The sequence below is a fragment of the Cricetulus griseus genome, chromosome 2 (genome assembly GCF_003668045.3).
Source record: "Cricetulus griseus strain 17A/GY chromosome 2, alternate assembly CriGri-PICRH-1.0, whole genome shotgun sequence".
Lineage (NCBI taxonomy): Eukaryota > Metazoa > Chordata > Mammalia > Rodentia > Cricetidae > Cricetulus > Cricetulus griseus.
This window is the reverse complement of record NC_048595.1, coordinates 138,555,570-138,576,968: the sequence shown is the minus strand read 5'-3', so window position 1 is coordinate 138,576,968 and position 21,399 is coordinate 138,555,570. Positions and strand designations below refer to the sequence as shown.

General features: G+C 38.0%; 1 protein-coding gene across 1 annotated transcript in view; it reads left to right on the top strand.

Moving 5' to 3' along the window:
* Zbtb10 (zinc finger and BTB domain containing 10) overlaps window positions 1-9,865 on the top strand; it is a 37,311-nt gene extending 27,446 nt beyond the window's left edge. The window contains exons 3-6 of the mRNA XM_027398774.2: window positions 267-365; window positions 4,362-4,538; window positions 4,710-4,882; window positions 5,137-9,865. Of these exons, the coding sequence (XP_027254575.1) occupies window positions 267-365; window positions 4,362-4,538; window positions 4,710-4,882; window positions 5,137-5,442 (755 nt within the window). The 3' untranslated portion in view covers window positions 5,443-9,865. The remainder of the gene's footprint in view (window positions 1-266; window positions 366-4,361; window positions 4,539-4,709; window positions 4,883-5,136) is intronic.
* The last annotated feature ends 11,534 nt before the right edge of the window (window positions 9,866-21,399 follow it).

Here is a 21,399-nt window from a genome sequence, read left to right as displayed (position 1 = left end):
AGAGTATTACATTTATTTAACAAGTAGTTGGAGGACATTCATTTTAGACAGTAGGAATAGTTATGGTCTTTGCTTACCTGGAGTTTACATTTGTTTGTACTGATGTAGTGATGCCTCCGTGGCCTATACTGCTAAGCATGTGGTGGATACCCAATACTGGAAAGCCTCTTTACTGGCCTACGTCCCAAGAGATTGGGAAGAAAATGGTGTTCTTGGGTGGATGGTTATGGTGTGGTTTGCAAATAAACTTATTGTTTCATTTTCAGATTTGGATGGTACACTACTCTCAGGGCCTGATGGTGATAGGACTGTGAACACAAATTTATTGGCTGAAGCCTGTAGTGGTCAAGATGCAGGAGATGCTGGTAGGTACAGTAATATTTTTTAGCAAAAACTTATCTGAGAGGATCTGAAGATTGTGGAGTGCTACTGTACATGTTTACTGGAATCTACTGTAGGTTCTTTGCTACTTGTGTGTAAATGTTTCCATTTAAAGACCAGCCTGGAGTTAGTTAAGGTTGTGATGACTATAGGACTTTGATAAATACAAATTGATATTTTTGGTTTTGTTTGAGTTAATCAGTATTTTAAAACTTTTAAATATTAGGTGGCTTAATGGAGCTTATAGCTTCCTGCCAGATTATTGATGGAATTGAAAGGAAATTATCGCAATAGTTGACTAGTGCATTTTATTAGTTTTGTAAAATAATTGTGATCATTGGCTGTAGAAAATGTTGGAAGGCACTAAAGAGATAGCTCAGTAGTTAGGAGCACTGTGATTCCCAGCACCCACATCCAGTGGCTCACCAACATCTGTAATTCCAATTTGGGAGTTGGAGATCTGACACTTGGCCTTTAGGGGAGTATTCATGTCACACATACATGCAGACACAAGAAAAAAATCATAAAAATAAACTTAAGAGAAATAAATTTTAAATAGTGAAATTTAAATCAGTTATACTTTGGGGAATCCTTGATTCATATAAAGGCAAAAATTACATGAATCTGTTGTAAGCAAAATGGAATAAAGAGAAAAAGATTCATTTACTATAAAGTGTCAAAAATAGAAAGTTGATAGAATTGTACAGGTTGATAGAATTGTAACCCTCAAAAGTTAATTTCTCTGTGAAGTTTTTTTTTAATTACTATATTTTTGTGTGTTCATGCCTGCCTTATCAAGAAGGAAGAGGTATGTATACACTAAAGAGATCTGAAGAGCATTAATTATAACCAACTGTTTAGAATTACTGTCATTAAAAACAACTTAATGAAATGAGCCGGTTGATGTGATACATTTTTGGACACACAGCATTACCTAGGTAGTATTTTTGAGCAATGTTTATCCTGAATCTTATCTGTGAAGAGAAAATTTAAAAACATATCAGGCAGTACAAGCCCTAATGGCTAGAAAGACAAAGACATAACAAAGGAACCACTAGACAAAAGGAGACTAAATGCAAGGTACTATGGATCTTGAATCAAGGGTACAGGCATTTTGGGAACAGTTGGAAATAGGGATATGTATTATTTGTTAGCAATATTCAGTCTTAAACTTGTTTGCATAATGGTTTTGTAGGAGAATGTTATATTTAGGCATAAAGCAAAAGGTACATATTACAGTGGTGCATAAAATGTTATGTACAAAGGAAAAATGAGGCAAAATTAGCGTTTAAAGGTGAAGTGTAGCTGTAAATTCAACTTAACATTGGAATTCCTTTTTTAGAATTATTGGTGGAAGAACAGATGGCACTGCTTGTAAAAAGTTGTTACTAGCTCCTGCCCTTTTAGGTGCTGGAAATCAAACATAGGGCCTTGATTATGCCAGCCACACCTGTACCTCTGAGATACACCTTTTTGTTTGTTTTGCTTCAGATAGGGTCATACTTTGTAGCCTTGGCTGAGCTAGAACTTGGAGATCTTCGTGTTTCTATCTCCCAAATAAAAGGTACATAACTACCATGCCCAGCATGCCTTTGGATTTTTTTTTTTTTTTGAGCAAGATGGAATTTTAGAGATTTCACAAATTAATTAATTATTGCTTGTACAGAGAATCACTACTGTCTTAAGAGCATATAATAGAACCCAATTGTTTGGTTTAGAAATTGAGTCCAAGAATGTAAAACTGTAAATAAGTAAAGGTCATGTATGCTTTGGACATCAGAAACAAAAGATAAGACAGGTCTTGCTGTCCTAGACAGTAACTTGTATCTGTTTTGTGCACAGTTACACTTAAGAAATAGCAATCATTGGGGGCTGGAGAGATGGCTCAGCCATTAAGCTGCTTTTCCAGAGGCCCTGAGTTCAGTTCCCAGCAACCACATGGTGGCTCACAATCATCCGTAATGAGATCTGGTGCCCTCTTCTGGCCTGTAGCATACGGGCATACATGCAGGCAAAATTATAAATTAAAAAAAAAAAAAAAAAAAGAAAGAAATGGGAATAATAAAGCCCCAACTCAATTTAGAAATACAAAAGTAAAAATTGAAAGGTTGACTGCCCCAAGCTGCCACCCTGGTTCCCCTCAATGTCTTGCATGTTTGGAAATGTTCTCACTTCACAGTTTTGAAACTTTTACCAACAACATTGTACTTAAAATTGTAGCCTCAGAGCACTTTCTTGAATTAAAAAAGACTAAAGCCGGCAGTGGTGGTGCACACCTTTAATCCCAGCACTTGGGAGACAGAGAGGCAGGTGGATTTCTGAGTTTGAGGCCACTCTGGTCTAAAAAGCTACACAGAAACCCTGCTTCGAAAAACCAAAAAATAAATAAGTTCTAAATTCAAGGCAATCCATATAATGGCAATGCAGTACATTTTTAAAAAAACATCCCACAAATCTTTTTTTAATGTCTTTGTATATCCTTTTACCAATTTTTTTAAGGGGACGGTTTGTGTGGTAAATGGAAGTTTAGTTTATCAGAAGTGCTTGGGACCAGATGTATTTAAAATGTTGTAGTCTTGCTGGGCTGTGGTGGTACATGCCTTTAATCACAGCTCTTGGGAGACAGAGGCAGGTGGAGCTATGTGAGTTCAAAGCCATCCTGGTGTATAGAACCAGTGCCAGAATAAGGCTCCAAAGACACACAGAGAAACCCTGTAAAAGTTGGAGTCTTTAAGAATTTGAAATATTTTGCATGGCCTTTACTGATAGAAGCAGTAATAAAGCAGTAATAGAAGTCAACATCTCCAAAGTCTGTAAGTTTTTTTGAGCACAACATGATATTCTAAAAATATTCTAATTTGTGAGCATTAGAGATTGTGGGGTTTTAGATTGTGGAGATTTCTTTTGTGGGGAGGATTAAAGGCATGCACCACCATCGCCTGGCTAGATTAGAGATTTCTACCTGTATTATTAATGAATGAGTGCTGTACATGTCTTTATTGAAAAGGAATGTTTCTGAGAAGTCAGAGTTACAAGTGCTTTGCAGGGAGCCTATTTACCATACATGGAGAGACCTCTCAGAGGTCCTTATGTTGGAATGAGCAGCCTAAAGGGAGAGTGGAAGGAAGGTCTCCATCAGGTTAGTCTGATCCCTTAATGAAAGTGTAGACTTTCGCTCTGAGTTACTAGCTTTGAATGAGTTTGTTTGGGGTTTGACCTAGTCTGGCTTTGCATCATCTTGCCTTAGGCTCCCAGTCTTGAAAAAGAATCTCTAGCAGCTGTGGTGCTGTGTTTGAGAAGCAGCATGAGGGTGCTGAGTTAGTTGAAGGTCATTCTAAACTACAAATCAAGTTCAAGGCCAGCCTGAATTGCATAAGACTGTGTCTCAAAAGGGGGGGTGGGGGTGGAATTGCTGTGACTGAGTGTGAACTGGGTAGCAAGTTGGCAGCCACTGAAAAAGAACACACATGTTAGAATTGATTGGGTCAAATGGCAAAAACTGAGGATCCTATATATAGAGAGAGCCTGTGTGTGTGAAACCCAGAAAGAGGTAATTCCTGCTATATATTTGTCTGTTTGTTTTTCTTCAGAGGTTCAAGAATTTTATTTATATTGTTGCAGTATGGGAATTGAATCCAGGACCTGGTGTTTTTATTTAGGTTTTGGAGTGAAGACAAGTGGGGAGGGAATAGGGTAGGTTTTTTTTTTTTTTTTTTTTTCTTTTTTTGGAGACAGGATCTTCTATGTGGTCACATCTGACTCCTAATTCATAGTGTATCCAAGGTTGGCCCTGACCTCCTTCCTCTGCCCTGTCTCAACCTCTCAAGTGCTAGTAGCACAGGTATAAGCAAGTACATGGTGCTTTATTTAGTGTATATTAAATAGTTTATCATTGTTCTTATAAGTGTGTTTTATTTTTCCGGGCTGTGATTAAGAGATAACAGACTTTTCCCCCCAACATCACTTTTCAATTATACTAGGAGCATCACATGATTTCAAGTATGGGATGATATCTGGCACTTCAAGTGATTTCAAGTATGGGTTACTACCAAGTACTTCAAATGACTTCAAATATGGTTTGCTACCTGGTGCTTCAAATGATTTCAAGTACGGATTATTGCCAGATTCTTGGCCCAAACAAGAAACGTGGGAAAATGGCAAGTATTACCAACAAATACAAATACACAACTCTAAAATTTTAATAATTAAAACCTTCCATATTCTGAGTTTTAAAAAATAAGTAGTAGCTATGTTAACAGTTGACATAGAAGTATTGCTAGGTTTCTGCTTAATATTTATATTAAACAGTATTTTTTTTTCACTTTAAGGTGACTCATCTCTAATCATGAACAAGTTAAAATGCCCTCATTGTAGCTATGTAGCCAAATACAGACGAACACTAAAAAGGCACTTGCTCATTCATACTGGAGTAAGATCGTTTAGCTGTGACATTTGTGGAAAGCTGTTTACTAGAAGAGAACATGTAAAAAGACATTCCCTGGTAAGTGACCTACCTTAAACCCAGCTGATCATGGAGATGATCTTATGACAGTGATGTTTCAAACATTTTATTTGCAGATTTAAAGAAGGATGGTTTAAGTTGCTTTTAACAGGATTATTTTTGAGCTGATACTTTGCTTCATCCAGAAAATATTAATTAGCTATGCATACATAACTAAATGTATGGCTTAATTTGAATGGCTCAAATGTGTTATTTATCTGTGCTATTCTTATTTTGGTGTTTTCTCCAATTAGGTGCATAAAAAGGATAAAAAATACAAATGCATGGTGTGTAAGAAGATCTTCATGTTAGCAGCCAGTGTTGGAATAAGACATGGATCTCGACGCTATGGAGTATGTATGGACTGTGCAGATAAATCACAGCCAGCAGGGCAAGAAGGTGTAGATCAGGGACAGGATGCAGAGTTCCCTCGAGATGAAGAATGTGAGGAGAATGAAGGAGGAGAGCCTGAGGATGAGCTGGCTGAGAACGGAGAAGATCAGAATGGTGCGCCTCGATGGGATGAATCAGGAGATGTTTGTATGTCTCTGGATGATTAACTGACCTACTATATTCCTCAAGAATGCTGCATTTGGACATACTATGAATCGACAATTTGGATTGTTGAACTTGAAGGCTTGCAAAATATGGTACATGCTGGATGGTAGTTATGTTGCTGTGAAAACTGTAGGGTTAAAGCCTTATAGCAAAAAAATTTTTTTTTTATATTTGCACAGGACTGTACAGCAAACAACCATGTGGTTGGATACATGGAGTCCCCACATATTCAGTCAGTTATCAAAGTAAAATATTTTTTATTTATAGGATATACAGTTATCTATTTGGGTTCTATAAAATATAGTACTTGTCCTTTATAGAGCCTACATTCATGTGCCACTTTAACATGAATGAAAATCCATTTATGGAAGTACAGTGACAGTTGACCCAATCACTCTGTCAATCAAACCACTCAGGCTAGTTTGTACTAGTAGAGTTTTGTTTCTATTTTTATTTTATTAATTTTATTTTTTTTAATACAGATTTTCAGTGAGGGGCTTTTTCCAACCCCATTGGTTCTATTTTCTTGTATTTTTTTTCATTTTATTTGCTTCATAACTTAAACCAAGTGTCTTCTGTCTTAGATATTATTCTTAATTTGTGCTGATAGGCGTGTTTATAAGAACTGGAGAGGTAATTTATTGGAATGAACTAAGTGACTCCCCTGTCCTCCCTTCCTTTTTTGACATGAATTTTACTACTTCACAAATGAAGAATGATGTTGCGAAGTTGCCATGGTGAAGCTGACACATACCACTAAAATGATTATGACTTAGAAGTGACTTTCTCCTGCTGCTCTAATCTGATAAATGGTTACTATATGATGTTTTCTGACATGGTTTTGGGTATCTGTTACTTTGGCACTATTCTTGTTTGCCTCTTATATTTTTTTTGCCAGTGTACTATACCTCAGCCTTATGAAATACAGAGTCTAATTGAAGAAAAGTCATAGATAAATACGTAAAATGATTTGTTTTATAATTTATCCTCCATGTCCAGTTTGGTTAGCTTGTTTTGCAATATAAGTGAAATATCAGGTTTTTTCCTCCTGTGCCCTTTTTTTATCATTAAAATTAACACAAAATGTGCATTCTCTTTTGTTTCATACTTACCGGGATATTGGGTGTTTTTAAATTGTGGCTGATAGTTTATTTTTCCATTCCTTAAAGTCACCACACAAGATCTTTATAGTAACATGATTCAACAATCTGCAAGAATATTACAAATAAAAGTGTTCAGAGCCTTTATTGTTCCATTATCTAAATTCTTCAGGAGTCAATGAGTGATTCATTCAGTTGAAATTGTTAGATTTGTTTTGCCTGATGACAGATGAATTAGCTGATACTGGAACTCTGAGCAGCTTTTTTGCATGCCAACATGAAGACATGTATCAGGAGCATATTGTATATTATATAATATTGAGAGAGCATATTTTCAACTTTCTTTTAAATACAAATTGAGTATATTTTCCTATTTTATATCAGGTAACTAAATTACACCAGTTGTGTGAAAGAAACCACAGAGCTGCTTTGACAGATACAATCTTTTTGGTGCTCCATCTGGTCAAAGTTGAAGTTGATTTTCTTTTTAAAGAGACAAACTTGATCATTGCCTCTGATTTCAGTAGAATAATGGTTTGATATTGGACAGTGACTTTCTTTGTGGATAGATGAGAGAGGAAATGTTAGTGTTTCATTGTGAGATGCACCCATTGCCCTCTATGGCAGTCTCTGCATACCTGGGAGCCTGGCAGAAGAGTAGTTTGGGTTTGATTTTTGTTTGAATTGAAGAGTACACCTTATTCTCAGTGTTTGAAACAAATGAGTAAAATGTAATTCTAGTAAAATCCAAAGTAGACATAGTTGGGCAGAAATATTATGGATGAAAAAGTATTTTAAAGGTAAATGTTCTGCTTTGTGAATATGTAAGTATAGTATAAATATTTCTTTCATCCCATTTATCCCCTTCCTTTAAAATAAACATAGTTTACAATGGGTAGATCTGTCTATATATAAATATATATTAAAGAGCAAATATATATATTTAAAAATCACCTAAATCTGCTTTATTAGACAGTAGTTCACTTATTGCATAGAAACTGGACTTGGCTTTACATTCTTAATGTACTTTATTTTACTCGAGAAATGACCTTATCTTGAAACAGAATTTCTTTTATTACTTAAATCGTTTATGTATATCTGGTAAATTATGACCAAATTTTTGTTAGATTGCATACAGTAAATTGAAATACACATTTGGTACACTACGGGATTGTTGTGCTTTTGTTTTGGTTTTAGTTGGAAACAGGTTTGATGTAGATGACTTATTACTGTTAATTTAAAATGTTCTATAATTGTCCATTGCCTTTTATGTCGTGTTGTGACAGATTTGGCTATATTTTTAGTCATCTGAGATATACTTTAAAAAGTTTGTTTTTAGGTAATCCAAAGGAAAAAAATGTTTATACTCTTGAATATATATTTGCCTCAGCCTATATAAAAGTTTCTTTGAAGAAAACACTTTACCAGAAACAGAATTGACAGATTTTTCTACTTGCTGACTGCCTAAGTTATTTTGTTTCATGGTCTTGAAGGGATTTCCTTTTTTCCTTCTAGATCTTTTTTAAAAATAGTTTTAGTACTAAGGTATACTACTGGACGTTTCTATTTTTTTAAGTATATTCCTTTTCTGACAATACAACTTCAGGAAGTTGATAAATTGCTTAAGAACTTTTGATTGGTCTCAGAAAGGTAATGGATTGAATACTCATAATTTTGTCTGGAGTCTGGCAGAGTTATGTTGTACATTTGGTGAAGTTTTTCTTGTAATTTATATTTTAAATAAAATATTTTTAGAGTTTTTAATTTTAATGAAGGGGAAGAGCATACACTTTCATATTCCACAGTGATAATACCATGTCATAAATTCAGATCACATGTTATTTCTCCCAGATATACTTCCATATGGTCCCTCATTTGTCATGGTTCTTAACTCTCATTTTTTTCTTATTTCTAGACAAGCTGCTAAATTTTAGCACCCTAGTGATCAGGAGCTTGGGGGTGTGCTGTATTGAAAGAGGAAACTGGACAATAACCAGTAGTTTTGAATTTGGGGACAAAAAACACTACCTGGCTTAAGTTGAACCATCCTAATGAAGAGTGAGTTAATTCATTGCAGTTCAACAAATACTCACAGAGCACACCAAATACACAGTACATACTAGTTGTTTAATAGTAGATATGAGCCAAGAGGAAAAAGTTAAAGCTGGTAGAAAGGGAGAAATCAGGAAGGAAGTTAGAGGACTGGGACTTGAAAAGGGCCGGGCGATGACTGAGTGTAAAATGTGGGAAAGTAACACAGGTTCTGAGAACATAACAGTTTGTAGTTTGAGCATTCTCTTAACATAGCATAAGAGGGTTAGAATCATTCCCCTGATTCATGACTCAGGTTCCCACACTTTCTTGGTATGCCTACACCTTTGTTGTTGTCTGCCTTATTTTTTCTATCTCTAAAGTAGGTGCTATTCTATTTTACAGAAGAGGCTCAGAGAAACTCAGGCACTTGCCTAACTACCACAGCTTACCAGATCTGGGTGTGACCAGGTCTCATTCTGAAGCTCGGCTCTTTTAAGAGGCTCTATTGGTGCCTCATAAAACCTTTTTTTGTAAATTTATAATCTCCCTGTAAAATGGTTACATTAAGAATTTTGTATTCTTTCTGCACCCAGTAAACATCCTTACCACACTTTTTTCTGATAGAGTTGTTTTTGTCACTGACTTAAAACACACCTCATTGTAGGCAATGTTAATAGTGGGCCATGACATTTTCACTTTTTAAAAGTGTGTTTTTTTAATCTGAAGAACTAGTGTAAGCCTCAGTTTTTTGTGCCGTTCAGTCACCCGGATCCTTAAGCTTAACTATGGTATCTAACCTCCACAGTTAGAACTAACAGATGTTTTCTTGGTCAGTTTAGGATTTAAAATAGGATTATTTATTTTGTTCCTTCCCTGCTGTATCTCAGCCTTCAAGTGAAGTTGAACAAGGTAGTTTAAAACATGTTAGGGATAAGCACACTTTCAAAGATGTTTTCTAGCCCTAAATTTTAAGATATTTGGGTACTAAATTTGGAATACACAAGCTATTAAGAACAATTTGGGGTTTAGCAAAGGGATGATTGAGGCCATTATGATGTGGGAGAATCAGCATCTTAAACACTGTAAACAGAATACTTTCTTCTGCCTGCTGTTTGTAAAAGCTCTCTGGGAAGATCTTTTACAAAGACCAATTTTTTTTTAATGTAATTTACTTACCTAATATAAGTGTCCTGAGACATGTATGTAAACCTCCAAAACCTGTTTGTCTGTGTATTTAGAAAATACACAAGAATCTTTATCAAACTTAAAATATAAACTTGTGAGCACTAAACTGCTTCTGGCTTTGTGAATTTTATTAATATTTAATTCTGATTTATTTGCAGGTGTGCTAGTTTAGACTCGTTGGGCAAGGGGAATACCTTTGTAAACTTGGGACATTCAAATACCTTCGTACTTGGACTGTACAAGTTTGAAATACGGAATCTGATGAGGTCTTTGTGTTCTTTTTTTTTTCTTTTTAGTATGGAAGTGCATAAAAGACTACTCCAATCTTCTTTCAGGGTTGCTTTCATTAATAGCAGTGATTTGTATTTGTTATACTTAACCTTTTAGAATTTTTGTAGGATTCAAAATGTAGAAGTTCACCGTGATTCACATTTGTGAATTCTCTTGGAAATGGGTTGAAAATCAAAGGTGAAACACTATCCCATATATACTCTATATTAGATAAATTGAATACAAGTAAATATATAAGATTACAAGTTTCAAGTCTTTGAACTTTTATATAGAGAATGCATACAGAAGTTTAAGTTGCTTCTTTCCCTCCTTATTTGGTGGACCTCAATGTAGTGTAGCCTAAGCTTAAACTCAAGGTCCTTATGTCCCAGCCTCTGAATGCCAGTGTTACTGCTGTCGTTGTCTACTATACCCAACTTCTGAGTTAGTAATGGAACACAGGAACTCACAATAGCCAATAGCTCCAGTTTACTAGAGAAAAGACTTTTCAGATTGGTGATGGACAAAGTAAGTGGGGAGGCTCATAACATGTCACAGTGAACTTCTAGGTAGAGATTTAAGATGTGTTCGATGTGGTTCCAAGAGGGAATGATTAAGAACACTTGACTTCAGATTAAACAGCAGTTTTGAAATGGGGCTGCTTGGGCCTGGGGAATTACATCACTAAATGTTGTAGATAAGTTAACAGCCATCTTGGCTAAAGCACTATTGACCAAACATTTTTGTTTCACAGTGAGTCTTGTTACTTTTTAAAGAGTTGGGACCATTGTAGTTGCCAACATTTTATCTCCTTGCTTAGTACATGAAGTAAAATTGATAAAAAAAAATGATGCTATTTGTGTGCAAATATTTAAAGAAACTTGTTTTGACACTTAACAACTTGGAAAGTCACGTTTAGCTTTATGAAAAAAATGCTGTGTAAGCTTTTCATTATATGTGATGGGCCAGGGTTTGAGAGCTGGTAAAGAAAGTTACAGAATTTATGACTAGTTGATTTTAGAACCAAGCCTAACACGTTGGTTCACGATTTTAATTTCAGTGTCCCTGAAGGTAGAAACAGGAAGATCTCTAAGGTTGAGGTCAGCCTGATCAAAATACCAGGTTTCAAGACAGAGACCCTGTCTCAAAAACCAAAAGTTTAGTCTTTGACATAATTATTAGTTCTAAAGTTAGTAAATTTTAGAGGTGCTAAAATGAACTGGAAGACATCTAAAGCAAAACAAACAAACAAACAAACCCACCTAGGCTCCAAGGTGGATGTGGTAGAACACATCTCTAGCACTAGCACTCAGATGATGGACTACATGGCAAAGCCTGTCTCAGTGTAGCACTGGCTCCTAACAGCATGCTGTCTTCCTTACTGTATATGTCTTTGCTATCAAACAGATATAGTTCAGTTTCTTCACAGTATGGCCAGTCTTAAATGTGACAATAAGAAACTTAACCTTTCAAGTATAATTAGGCATTTGTTAGATCTCAGTGAGGGACAGAGACTGCTGTCTTGACACACACCGCAGCAGTCAGTTACCAAGAGAACAATATGAAAGTTTGAAGACAATGGGAAGATTGAGGAGAAAGGGACCAGAGAGCTTTTAGGGTCCAGGACTCCTGAAGCCTCATTTCAGTATTTGTGTCAAACGTGTTGCCAGTTGTGAAATACAGTGACCATTGAGCCTTTTCCTCACAAGTATAGGATGTGGGTGACCATATTTCAAGATGAAAAGCACAAACCTAACCTTCGTGATACACTGTCTTCAACATTTAGAGTGCTTAAAAGGATTAGCCATTTGACACAAGACCATTTGAACTTTAGTAGCCAGTGTTATCTATTGTAAAGAGGAATATTGGATCTTGTCATTCATGTTTTGTCAAATGAGAGACAACATGGGAAGTTAAGGTGGAGCTTAGTAGCCCTGTCTAATCCAGTGTTGTTTTTAATTGGCTGAATGGGCACAAATGCTGTGGTCCATTTGAAAGTTAGATAACTTAGTGGAGTCAGTTCTCTCTGCTTTTATGTGGGCTCCAGGGGTTAACCTGGGTCTTAAGGATTAGCAAACAAGTCAATTCCGAGCGCCAAGCACTGTTCAAGTTTCGAGACAGGATTTTGCTGTGGAGCTCAGACTGGCCTGGAATTCATTGTGATCTTCCATAGTGCTAGGATTACCGGTGTGCCTACCACACTCACTTTGTTGTTTTTTCATTTATTTTCTTTGTGTGTGTAGCATCCCTTAATATCATTTAATCAATTCCAGTCAGTCATCAGTGTGTGTGTATGCATAGACGTAGATATTTTGCTATTTAGTCAGGACTATCTGTGTAGGAACTAACAAACTTGTTTTTAAGAAATGGGTAATAAATCTCTGGCCATGAGACTACTCCAATCCAGCCATAACTGTGAGCACATAGGTATGTTCTAATGCTGGCCAGCCTAGGCAGCAGGAGGGTTCATTTTCTCCAGATTAGTATGCCTTCTTAACGCCAATGAATTCCTTCCTTTTTGGAGTTGAAGTCTGCAGTGGCAAGAATGTGGCACTGTTTCAGCTGACAAGCAAAGTCCTTTACTATTACAGCGTTGATTAAGCAGCAAGATCTTAATAGGAATCCATTGGTTCCATACCCTGAAGTCCGATGTGTTTCCCTGTCTTGAAACCCTGGTTCCCACGAGAGAAGTCACAAATACTTCAAGTTCAGAAATGCATTCAGAACTTAAGGAAACTTTTACTTGCTGATAAAACAGGGACCTTTTGGAGTGTGGTGATGGCACATGCCTTTAATTCCAGCACTCAGGAGGCAGAGGCAGGCAGATCTGTGTGAGCTTGAGGCCAGCCTGGTCTATGGAGCAAGTTCCAGGACAACCAAGGCTACACAGAGAAACCCTGTCTCAAGAAACCAAATAAATAACCCAAACAAAAAAGGCCCAAAAATAAAACAGGGACCTTTCTGTTGTTTTTGTTTGGTTGGTTGGTTTTTTGGTTTTTTCAAGACAGGGTTTCTCTGTGTAGCTTTGGAGCCTATCCTGGCACTCTGCTCTGGAGACCAGGCTGGCCTCAAACTCACAGAGATCCGCCTGCCTCTGCCTCCCGAGTGCTGGAATTAAAGCCGTGTGCCACCAACGCCCGGCTCAAAACAGGGACCTTTGCAATAAATGGTTTTGTTGTTGAATTCTATCTAATAGCTCTTTAGGATGGGGGGTCTCGTCATAGCACATCTGGCCTGCCATTCCCTGTTAGCTCAGGCTGTCCCGGAACTGGTGGTAATCCTACCTCAGCCTCCTGAGTGCTAGAATTACAGTTGTGAAACAATACACCTGCTTGTGTATGTATAGAAGTCAGAAGTGCCTTCCTCACTCCCTTGACCTTATCTTTTGAGACAGGGTCTCTTCCTAAACTTAGCCAGTAAAAGCTCCAGAAATCTCCTCACCTCCCAAATGCTGGGGTGGCCAATGCACATTGCCTTTTATGTGGATGTTAGGATCTGAACTTGTGCTTGTGTGCCAAATGCTCTACCAACTGGGCCATCTTCTAGGTCCAGCTGTGGTTGAGCACTGTACTGCTGACTTTCCATATTGGGCTTTTATTAACATCTATAATCAGAAAAAAGTGTCACCACTAAATTAGATTTGCCATCTTGATAGAGCATAAGAACACAGGATAGGGAGTCCAAGTGTGACCTGCAGATTCTGTCCAGCTGCTGAATTAATAAATCCCCGCACTAAAGGCTACCCAACTGAATCAGAAATTTTGTTTTCAGATGAACCGATCTCCCATTGTAAGCCCACACCAAGGGCACTCATTTTGTGGTGCCGTCAGTAAATACAACCTTATTTTTTTTAATTAAAGACAGGATCTTACTATACATTTCCATTTAAAACAAGTTTCAAAACCGTGTGTGGTGCATGCCAGTTAGCCAGCATGAGAGAAGTAGATGCAGAAGGTTCAGAAGTTCCAAGTCATTAACTACATGAGTTCAGGACCAGCCTGCTTCAAAAACACTAAAAGTAAACCACGTCATTCAATGTTGGTTGGAATTGGTCCACAGATTTCTATTCATATTTCTATTAATATACTACTTTTAAGGACTGTACTCTGGTTTGTTTTCAAATTGTATAAATCTTTTACTCCTTTAAATTTAGGGGATATGGATGAAGCTCAGTAAGGATTGCTTGCCCTACATGTACAGACCTTGGGTTCAACCTCCCAAATTTCCATCAGTTTAGTTTTAAAGGATTTATTAGAAAGTTCTGTTGCTGGGGATGAAGAAATACCTCACTGGTTAAGAGCACTGGCTGCTCTTCTAGAGGACCCAGGTTCAGTTCCCAGCACCCACATGGCAGCTCACAACTATAACTCCTGTTTCAGGCCATCCAACACATACAGACATACATGCAGATAAAACATCAATGGACATTTACAAAAGTTTCTCTTCCATCTAATGAGACTTCCACCAGGAATGTCAAATGTATTCAGACATTGCAGACATTGTAGAATTCTGTGAGCATCATCACCGAGGAGTGATGGAAGTTATTATATGGGTACTACACACTGCTCAGCCCATCAACCAAGATTCTGGTGTCAATAGAGTCATCCTCGAAAAGCTCATTGCCAGTCCACCCATTCTGCACCATTGAACATTTCTAATGACTACATCTCTGAACACTCCTCTATTTGACCCCACTCAGTGCTGCATACCTGTAATCCCAGTTACTCTGGAGGCTGAGGGAGGAGGAGCTTGTTTGAGTTTGAGGCCAGCCTGGGCTACATAATGAGACCCAATACAAAGCAGAACAAAAGATGGACATCCCTGCTATTCTTTTCTGTGGTATTCTTTTTCAGTTCCAATGACCACAGTGCTTAATCTCTGACTTATCCCTAGCCTCTCTTCAGAGCTCACAAAATTTTAAATGCACACAAGATCCTAAGGCATAACCCTCATTAGGTAATCGTTACTGTGAGTTCCAGGACGGTCAGGGCTATACAGAAAAACCCTGGAGAGAGAGAGAGAGAGAGAGAGAGAGAGAGAGAGAGAGAGAGAGAGAGAGAGAGAGAGAGAAGAAGAAGTAGTATGCTCAAGAAAGTTTGCAGAAAAAACATCTAGAATGATCTCACATAAAACAGCATGTTAGTTTGCTGTACTAGGTTAGCATTTGTAAAAGCAAGCTTAATTTCATGTTAAACTTGCACCTTCAAATCAGAATGTATATGTGCCTTAAGAATTTAATAAGTGGTTTAATGTAGCATAATTCTAATATAAATTTGATTATTTGCTCTAGAATATATATTACAAATGAGAGGGGGTTTTTCTTTAGTGCATTTAAGATCATATTCTAAAGAAATGAGAAATATTTTCATTTTTCTTATTAAATTCTTTGAAACCAAATCTCAAAGTCTCAAGCCTTTTCTCTTCCCTCTTCCCTCTCTCCCCCACTCCCTCCCTACCCTTTTTCTTTCCTTTTTTTTTTTTCTTTTCAAGACAGGTTGTGTCTATAACTGTTAAATATTGGCTGGGAAGCTGGACCATGTCAGCTAGCAGCCTTGAAGCTGTTCTGTTGTATCACCTGGGTCATCCACTTTTATTGGTGTCTGGTCCCCTTGCCCTGAAAATACATAAACTTTTAAAGGTAACATACATGTCTGCATTAATACAAGTACAGAGTGTGCATCGTGCACAAGTCAGCCAAAGATGACTTTTTTTTTAAAGATTTTATTTATTATGTATACAACATCCTGCTTCCATGTATAGCTGCATATCAGAAGAGGACACCAGATCTCATAATGGATGGTTGTCAGTGGTTGCTGGGAATTAAACTCAGGACCTCTGGAAGAGCAGCTGGTGCTCTTAACCTCTGAGACATCTCTCCAGCCCCCAGACTTTTTGTTTTTTTTTTTATTTAAGCAAGTAAAATATATATCATGTGTCTTGTAGTTTTTCAAGGTTAATATCTTTATACGCAGGATTTTCAGGGGGTCTTCCCCAATCAAACCTGATTTCTATCAATCTGAAATGAATACAATAAAAGCAAAACCTCTTCCTCAAAGTAACATATCTTTTTTACTTCCATTTTGAAATCAAGACTGTGTGTGTGTGTGTGTGTGTGTGTGTGTGTGTGTGTGTGTGTGTGTGTGTTTAATCCAACAGTTTTCATAATCTAATGTGTTTTAGCAGCTGTCATTCCTTCATGAGCAATCAGAAAATCTAAAGACAACACAGTAACATACAGAATTGGGCAGGGCAGAGCAGGGCAGGGCAGGGAATGTAGGCTTCAGCATGCTGGGAAGGTGATGCACACTGAATCTTGTGACTCTAGAGCTCAAAATGGCTACTTCTGGGAAATGAACACAAATGATGTAGACAAGCAGAAAGTGAATAAAATATGCATTAAACTAGTTTACCACTGAAAAAGTCTGCTTCTTACATGCATACTGAAAATAACTTGGAAAAAAAATCAGATTCTATGATGTTTCAAGTATATCATAATATATATAGTTATATATTAATATCCTGTGTACTGGCTGGTTGTATGTGTCATCTTGATACAAGCTAGAGTCATTAGGAAGGAGCCTCAGTTGAGGAAATGCCTCCATGAGACCCAGCTGTAAGGCATTTTCTTCAATTAGCCATCAATTGGGGAGGGCCCAGCCCAGGGTGGTGATGCCATCCCTGGGCTAGTGGTCCTCGGTTCTGTAAGAAAACAGGCTGAGCAATGGGTTCCCTCCATGGCCTCTGCATCAGCTCCTGCCTCCAGGTTCCTGCCCTGTTTTAATTCCTGTCCTGACTTCCTTCAATGACAACAGCAAAGTGGAAGTGTAAGCCAAATACACCCTTTCCTCCCCAACTTGCTTTTTGGTCATGGTGTTTCATTGTAGCAATAGAAACCCTAAGACATCTGCTTTTTAAAAGAGCCTTTGTAGGCTAGCCTGGTTCTCAGTATTAGCCTAGTGTATACTGAAACTCAGGGAATTCCTGCCTTAGTCTTCTGAGTGTGTGATTAACAGATTTGGTCCACAGCACCCACCTGCTTCCCTACTTTTGTATGTGGGGGTGCCGTTTACTGGGGATCAAACCCAAAGCCTTGTGCATTGTGTCCGCTATTAGAGTTCTCAATGCCCTGATTTCTTTTTTATTTCTCCTTTACTACTACTACTTATGTTGATATATTATTTATGAGTTATTGAAACTTGCTTGAGGGTACAGAAGGCAAAGTTAGCCACAAGCCATAGAGCCAGGCAATGGTGATACACACCTTTAATCCCAGCAGCCATACTAGCTAGCTTATAGACCAGGAAGTGGTGGCACACACCTTTAATCCCAGCACTAGGGAGGTGGAGATAGGAGTGATAGCTTTGGAGTTGGTTCTTGATGTTGGGACCCAGCCCCAAAAGGATCTCTTAGAGTTGTTTTCCAGCATAACCACAGGTACCTCCCGTTTTACTACTGTCAACATCCTTTTATGAACCTTTCTTGTTTTGAAACATTATACCTTGCCCCCATCCCCTTTTTGCTTCATTTGTGGTGGGCTGGGGTTGTGGTTTCCTTGTTTATGATAGGGTGTGGGATTAGTTCTGCTAGCAGGTGGTGTTTTTTCCATCTCCTCTTGTATATAAACTGCTGGCTGCAATAAACCAAGGGCATTCGCTTCTACCAAATGACCCGAGCTGTGTCCTTAATCTGCAGACTCTCCCCTGGTCTGGTTCTTTGGTGGCTGGTGCTGGCGCCGGTGACATCTCTCCTTCCACCTCCATGTGTATTGCAGGGCTCAAAACTCAGATTAACTGGCTGAGTATCTTTTCAGGGTAAGATCCAAGGACTTCCAAAAGAGGGACATGTTACGATAAATCTTTCCGTCAAAAGCTGCCAAGCCCCAACCGCCACGTGTAAGCTTTACGCCAACCGTCCGCCTGAGTTAGCCCAAATGAATACACACAAACTTGTATTAGGTACAAAGCTGCTTGGCCAATGACTAGGACTTCTCATCTGTTAGCTCAGTCTTAACTACCATAAACCTATATATTTTATAAGACTTATCTTATCGGAAGCCTTGTTGGCCTCCCTCCTTGCCCGTGGCTCACATTGTGCTGCTGGAGCAGGAGCGGAGGGGAAAAGGAGACACACTTCCTGTTTCCTGCTTAGATATGAGTCTCCTTGCCATGTCACTTCCTGCCTGGATCATCACTTCTATACTACATTTCCCAGAATCCTCTTTGACTCCTAGTTCTTGCTTGCCATTGGCCAAACAGTATTTTATTTAACAATCAATAAGATAAACATACACAGAAGTACTTCCCCCATCATCTCCTCTTTTCTGTCTAAAATAAAAAGAAGGGTAACTTATCTTTTATAATAACTGAAGAAAACTATAACCATAATTATCTGTCTTCAACTCTATCAAAGACCACAGAAGGAAAATATATGAACTCTAGAATTGACAGAGACTTCTCGCTACCTGGACAGTCACCCAAAGTTCCTCTGTAATGTTGGGGCATCCATCTTCAGCCCATAGGCCACAGTGTGTCTGGCACACTTCTCCATTTCAGCTGGAACCCTTCAGTACTGTCTTGTTTTGTAAGTTCAGCAGTCACTTTCTTGTGGGTCCTGCATGTCTAGTTTATATAGCAACAAACAGTCCAGGCAAGAACAGTTTTTTGCCCAAATGGCTAATCTTGCCATGTTGAAAGCAAACTCCATAACGAGTTTCTTCAATGCCCATCCTCCTTTCTGACGTAATTGGTGTGTCAGGAGCAGTTGTGTCTCATTGCCAAGATAAACTAAATGCCATATCTCTGTAGGTCTTTGAAAGGTTTGAGGAATACCTATCCATCTCAAATACATCTCTGTATATCTAGAAAACCTAACTAACCTAATTATAAGTTCTGACTATTATAGGTAAAAGATCTGTATAAACACAATACCTAAACAAGAGGAGACATATACATATCACAAAATTGACCTTAAAGTTGTAACAATAAATGAAAATCTATACCAATGCAAAGTATTCATTCCTATATCCTATTCCACCTTTTTTTTTCTTTAAAAAAATTGACTATGCTCATTATCATTTATAATCAACCCCATTTAAATGAAAACAAACATTTATAAACAATATTTGGGGACTTGGTCGTCGTTCCTTCTAAACTGCTTCCTGCTGATTGGGGGCGATGTTCATATACCATGGGGATCATGATTAAACATAGAAACCTGACCAAGTCCTTGTTTTTGTAGTATGTAAAGCTATATCGTCTCAGCTTCAGGGGGTCTTGCTTGATCAAACCATATTAGTCTGGAAGGAATCCACAGCTTTTTATTTTCTGTGGAAATACAAGCAAAACCTTTATTTCTAAGTAGCCTGTCCTTAAACTTAAATTTTGAAGTTAGAGCATTTTTAAAATGTATAAGTTGGATTAATTTAGCAGCATTTATAATCAAATGTATTTTAGTAGCAATAAGTCTTTCCTCGGCAATCAAACAATTTAAAGACAATATGGCATATAGTATCCAGATTCTCTGTGTATTTTCCATCTTTATGTGGCTTTTTTATTACTTTATTTTTACTTTCTTTTGTTTCTTTTTTCCCTGAGACAGGGTTTCTCTGTGGAAATCTGCCTGCCTCTGCTTCCTTCAGCAAATCGTACCGGCATGTGCTACCATAACCCGCTACTCTATTTCAACCTGTTTTTTTCTCTCACAAGCCTACATATATTTTTAAACTCAGTGTAAACCTTTAGAGGTTTTTCTTTATCTGGATCTGTCTTTATCATCTCAGAAATGCCGAGTCTAAACTCCAGAAGCGCCTGGATGGTGTGAGCATATGGAAGCTGCTCCGATGCCTCTCAGTGGCCTGACAGGGCAGCCTGTGGCAGCAGGTTTACCTCTTTCTCTGGAAACCTTGGAGCATAGGGTCATCCCGCTCACTGACACCAGGGACAGATAGATGGCAGGGTATGGAGAATGAAACATGCCCTAACTTGAATCGTCTTGATGCTGAGGTGTCTGGTCCATGCTGACATCACCAGAGTGGATTACAGTGTGTGGCTGAGTAGTCACAGGACATTTTCTTTCTTCAGGGGTTCGAGCCTAGTTGGATCTCGTGTTACATGGTTCATGCTGGAATTGTGCATGTTGATAAAAAGCTTTGCTTGGGAATTTTCAGGGGTCACTCTTTGTCATGGTTTCTGAAATCCATCCCTTGGAAGTACCCATGGATCTTACCATGCTGAGGATTGAACCCACAATTTACTTACACTGGGTGCTCTACCACTGAGCTACACCTACAGTCCCTGTTGTTTTTGATACATCATTGTTTGTTTGTTTTTCCCTGCAGGGTTTCTGTGTAACATTCCTGGCTGTCCTGGAACTCACAGAGATCCTCCTGACTCTGCCTCTAGAGTGCTGGGATTAAAGGTGTGTACCACCATTTCCCAGGTCTTGATACACCATTTTTTTTTAAAAAAAATGTATTTCTTATTGCATTTATTGACATAATTCACTTTGGGTATCTAGCATTTAAAAACATTCTGGGGGGATTTTATTTATTTTATTTCATGATGGTTTGTCTGAATGTGTGCATTCAGTGTTCACAAAGACCAGCATAGGGCATCAGAGGCCCTGGAAGTAGAGTTACAAGCAGCTGCAAGCTGACCTGTGGGTGCTGGAAACCAAACCAGGTCCTTTGAAAGAGCGACAGGTGGTCTTACCTGCCAAACCATCTCTCCAGCACCAGTGCCTGGCATTTTAGATATCCTAAAAAAAAACATCAGTTTTATTTTTAACCACAAGCACTCATGGGGAACAAAGCTTACCTGTGTACTAAAGAAACATTTAAACTAAAACAGTTGGAAGCAATTGAAACTAAAAACTAACCTACCATGTAACTGAGCCTTATCATAGTGATTTAAAAATATGTCAGCCTGGGATTAATAATTAGGATGTAGCATATGTTTAAGGTCTCAGTATTTCAGGGATGAAGACTAGCAAAGATTTCTGAGAGATAATAGTTTCATGAATGTGGTTGTCTCGTTCACTGGAAGAGAATATGTGGAAATCTATTGAGGCACATTATGAAAAGAAGATTGGAAGCCAAAGTTTCTTACTTGCAAATGTGATCTGGAAGGTTTAAAATTAAGCCACAGTTAGATATGAGCTGGCTTTACCCCGTTGAGCAGGTAAATTTGGTGACTAGTCGAAGAATGTTTCTTTCACGTCCAGACCACTTGGTATATTATGAGAATACTATTACTAACAATTGTATTTCTTTAGCCCTTATAGAGGCATTTTATTTTTCATCAGTAAATACTGATATAAATTTATATGTATATACATTGTTTTTTATTGTGTCTATACAAATGATTTTTGTAA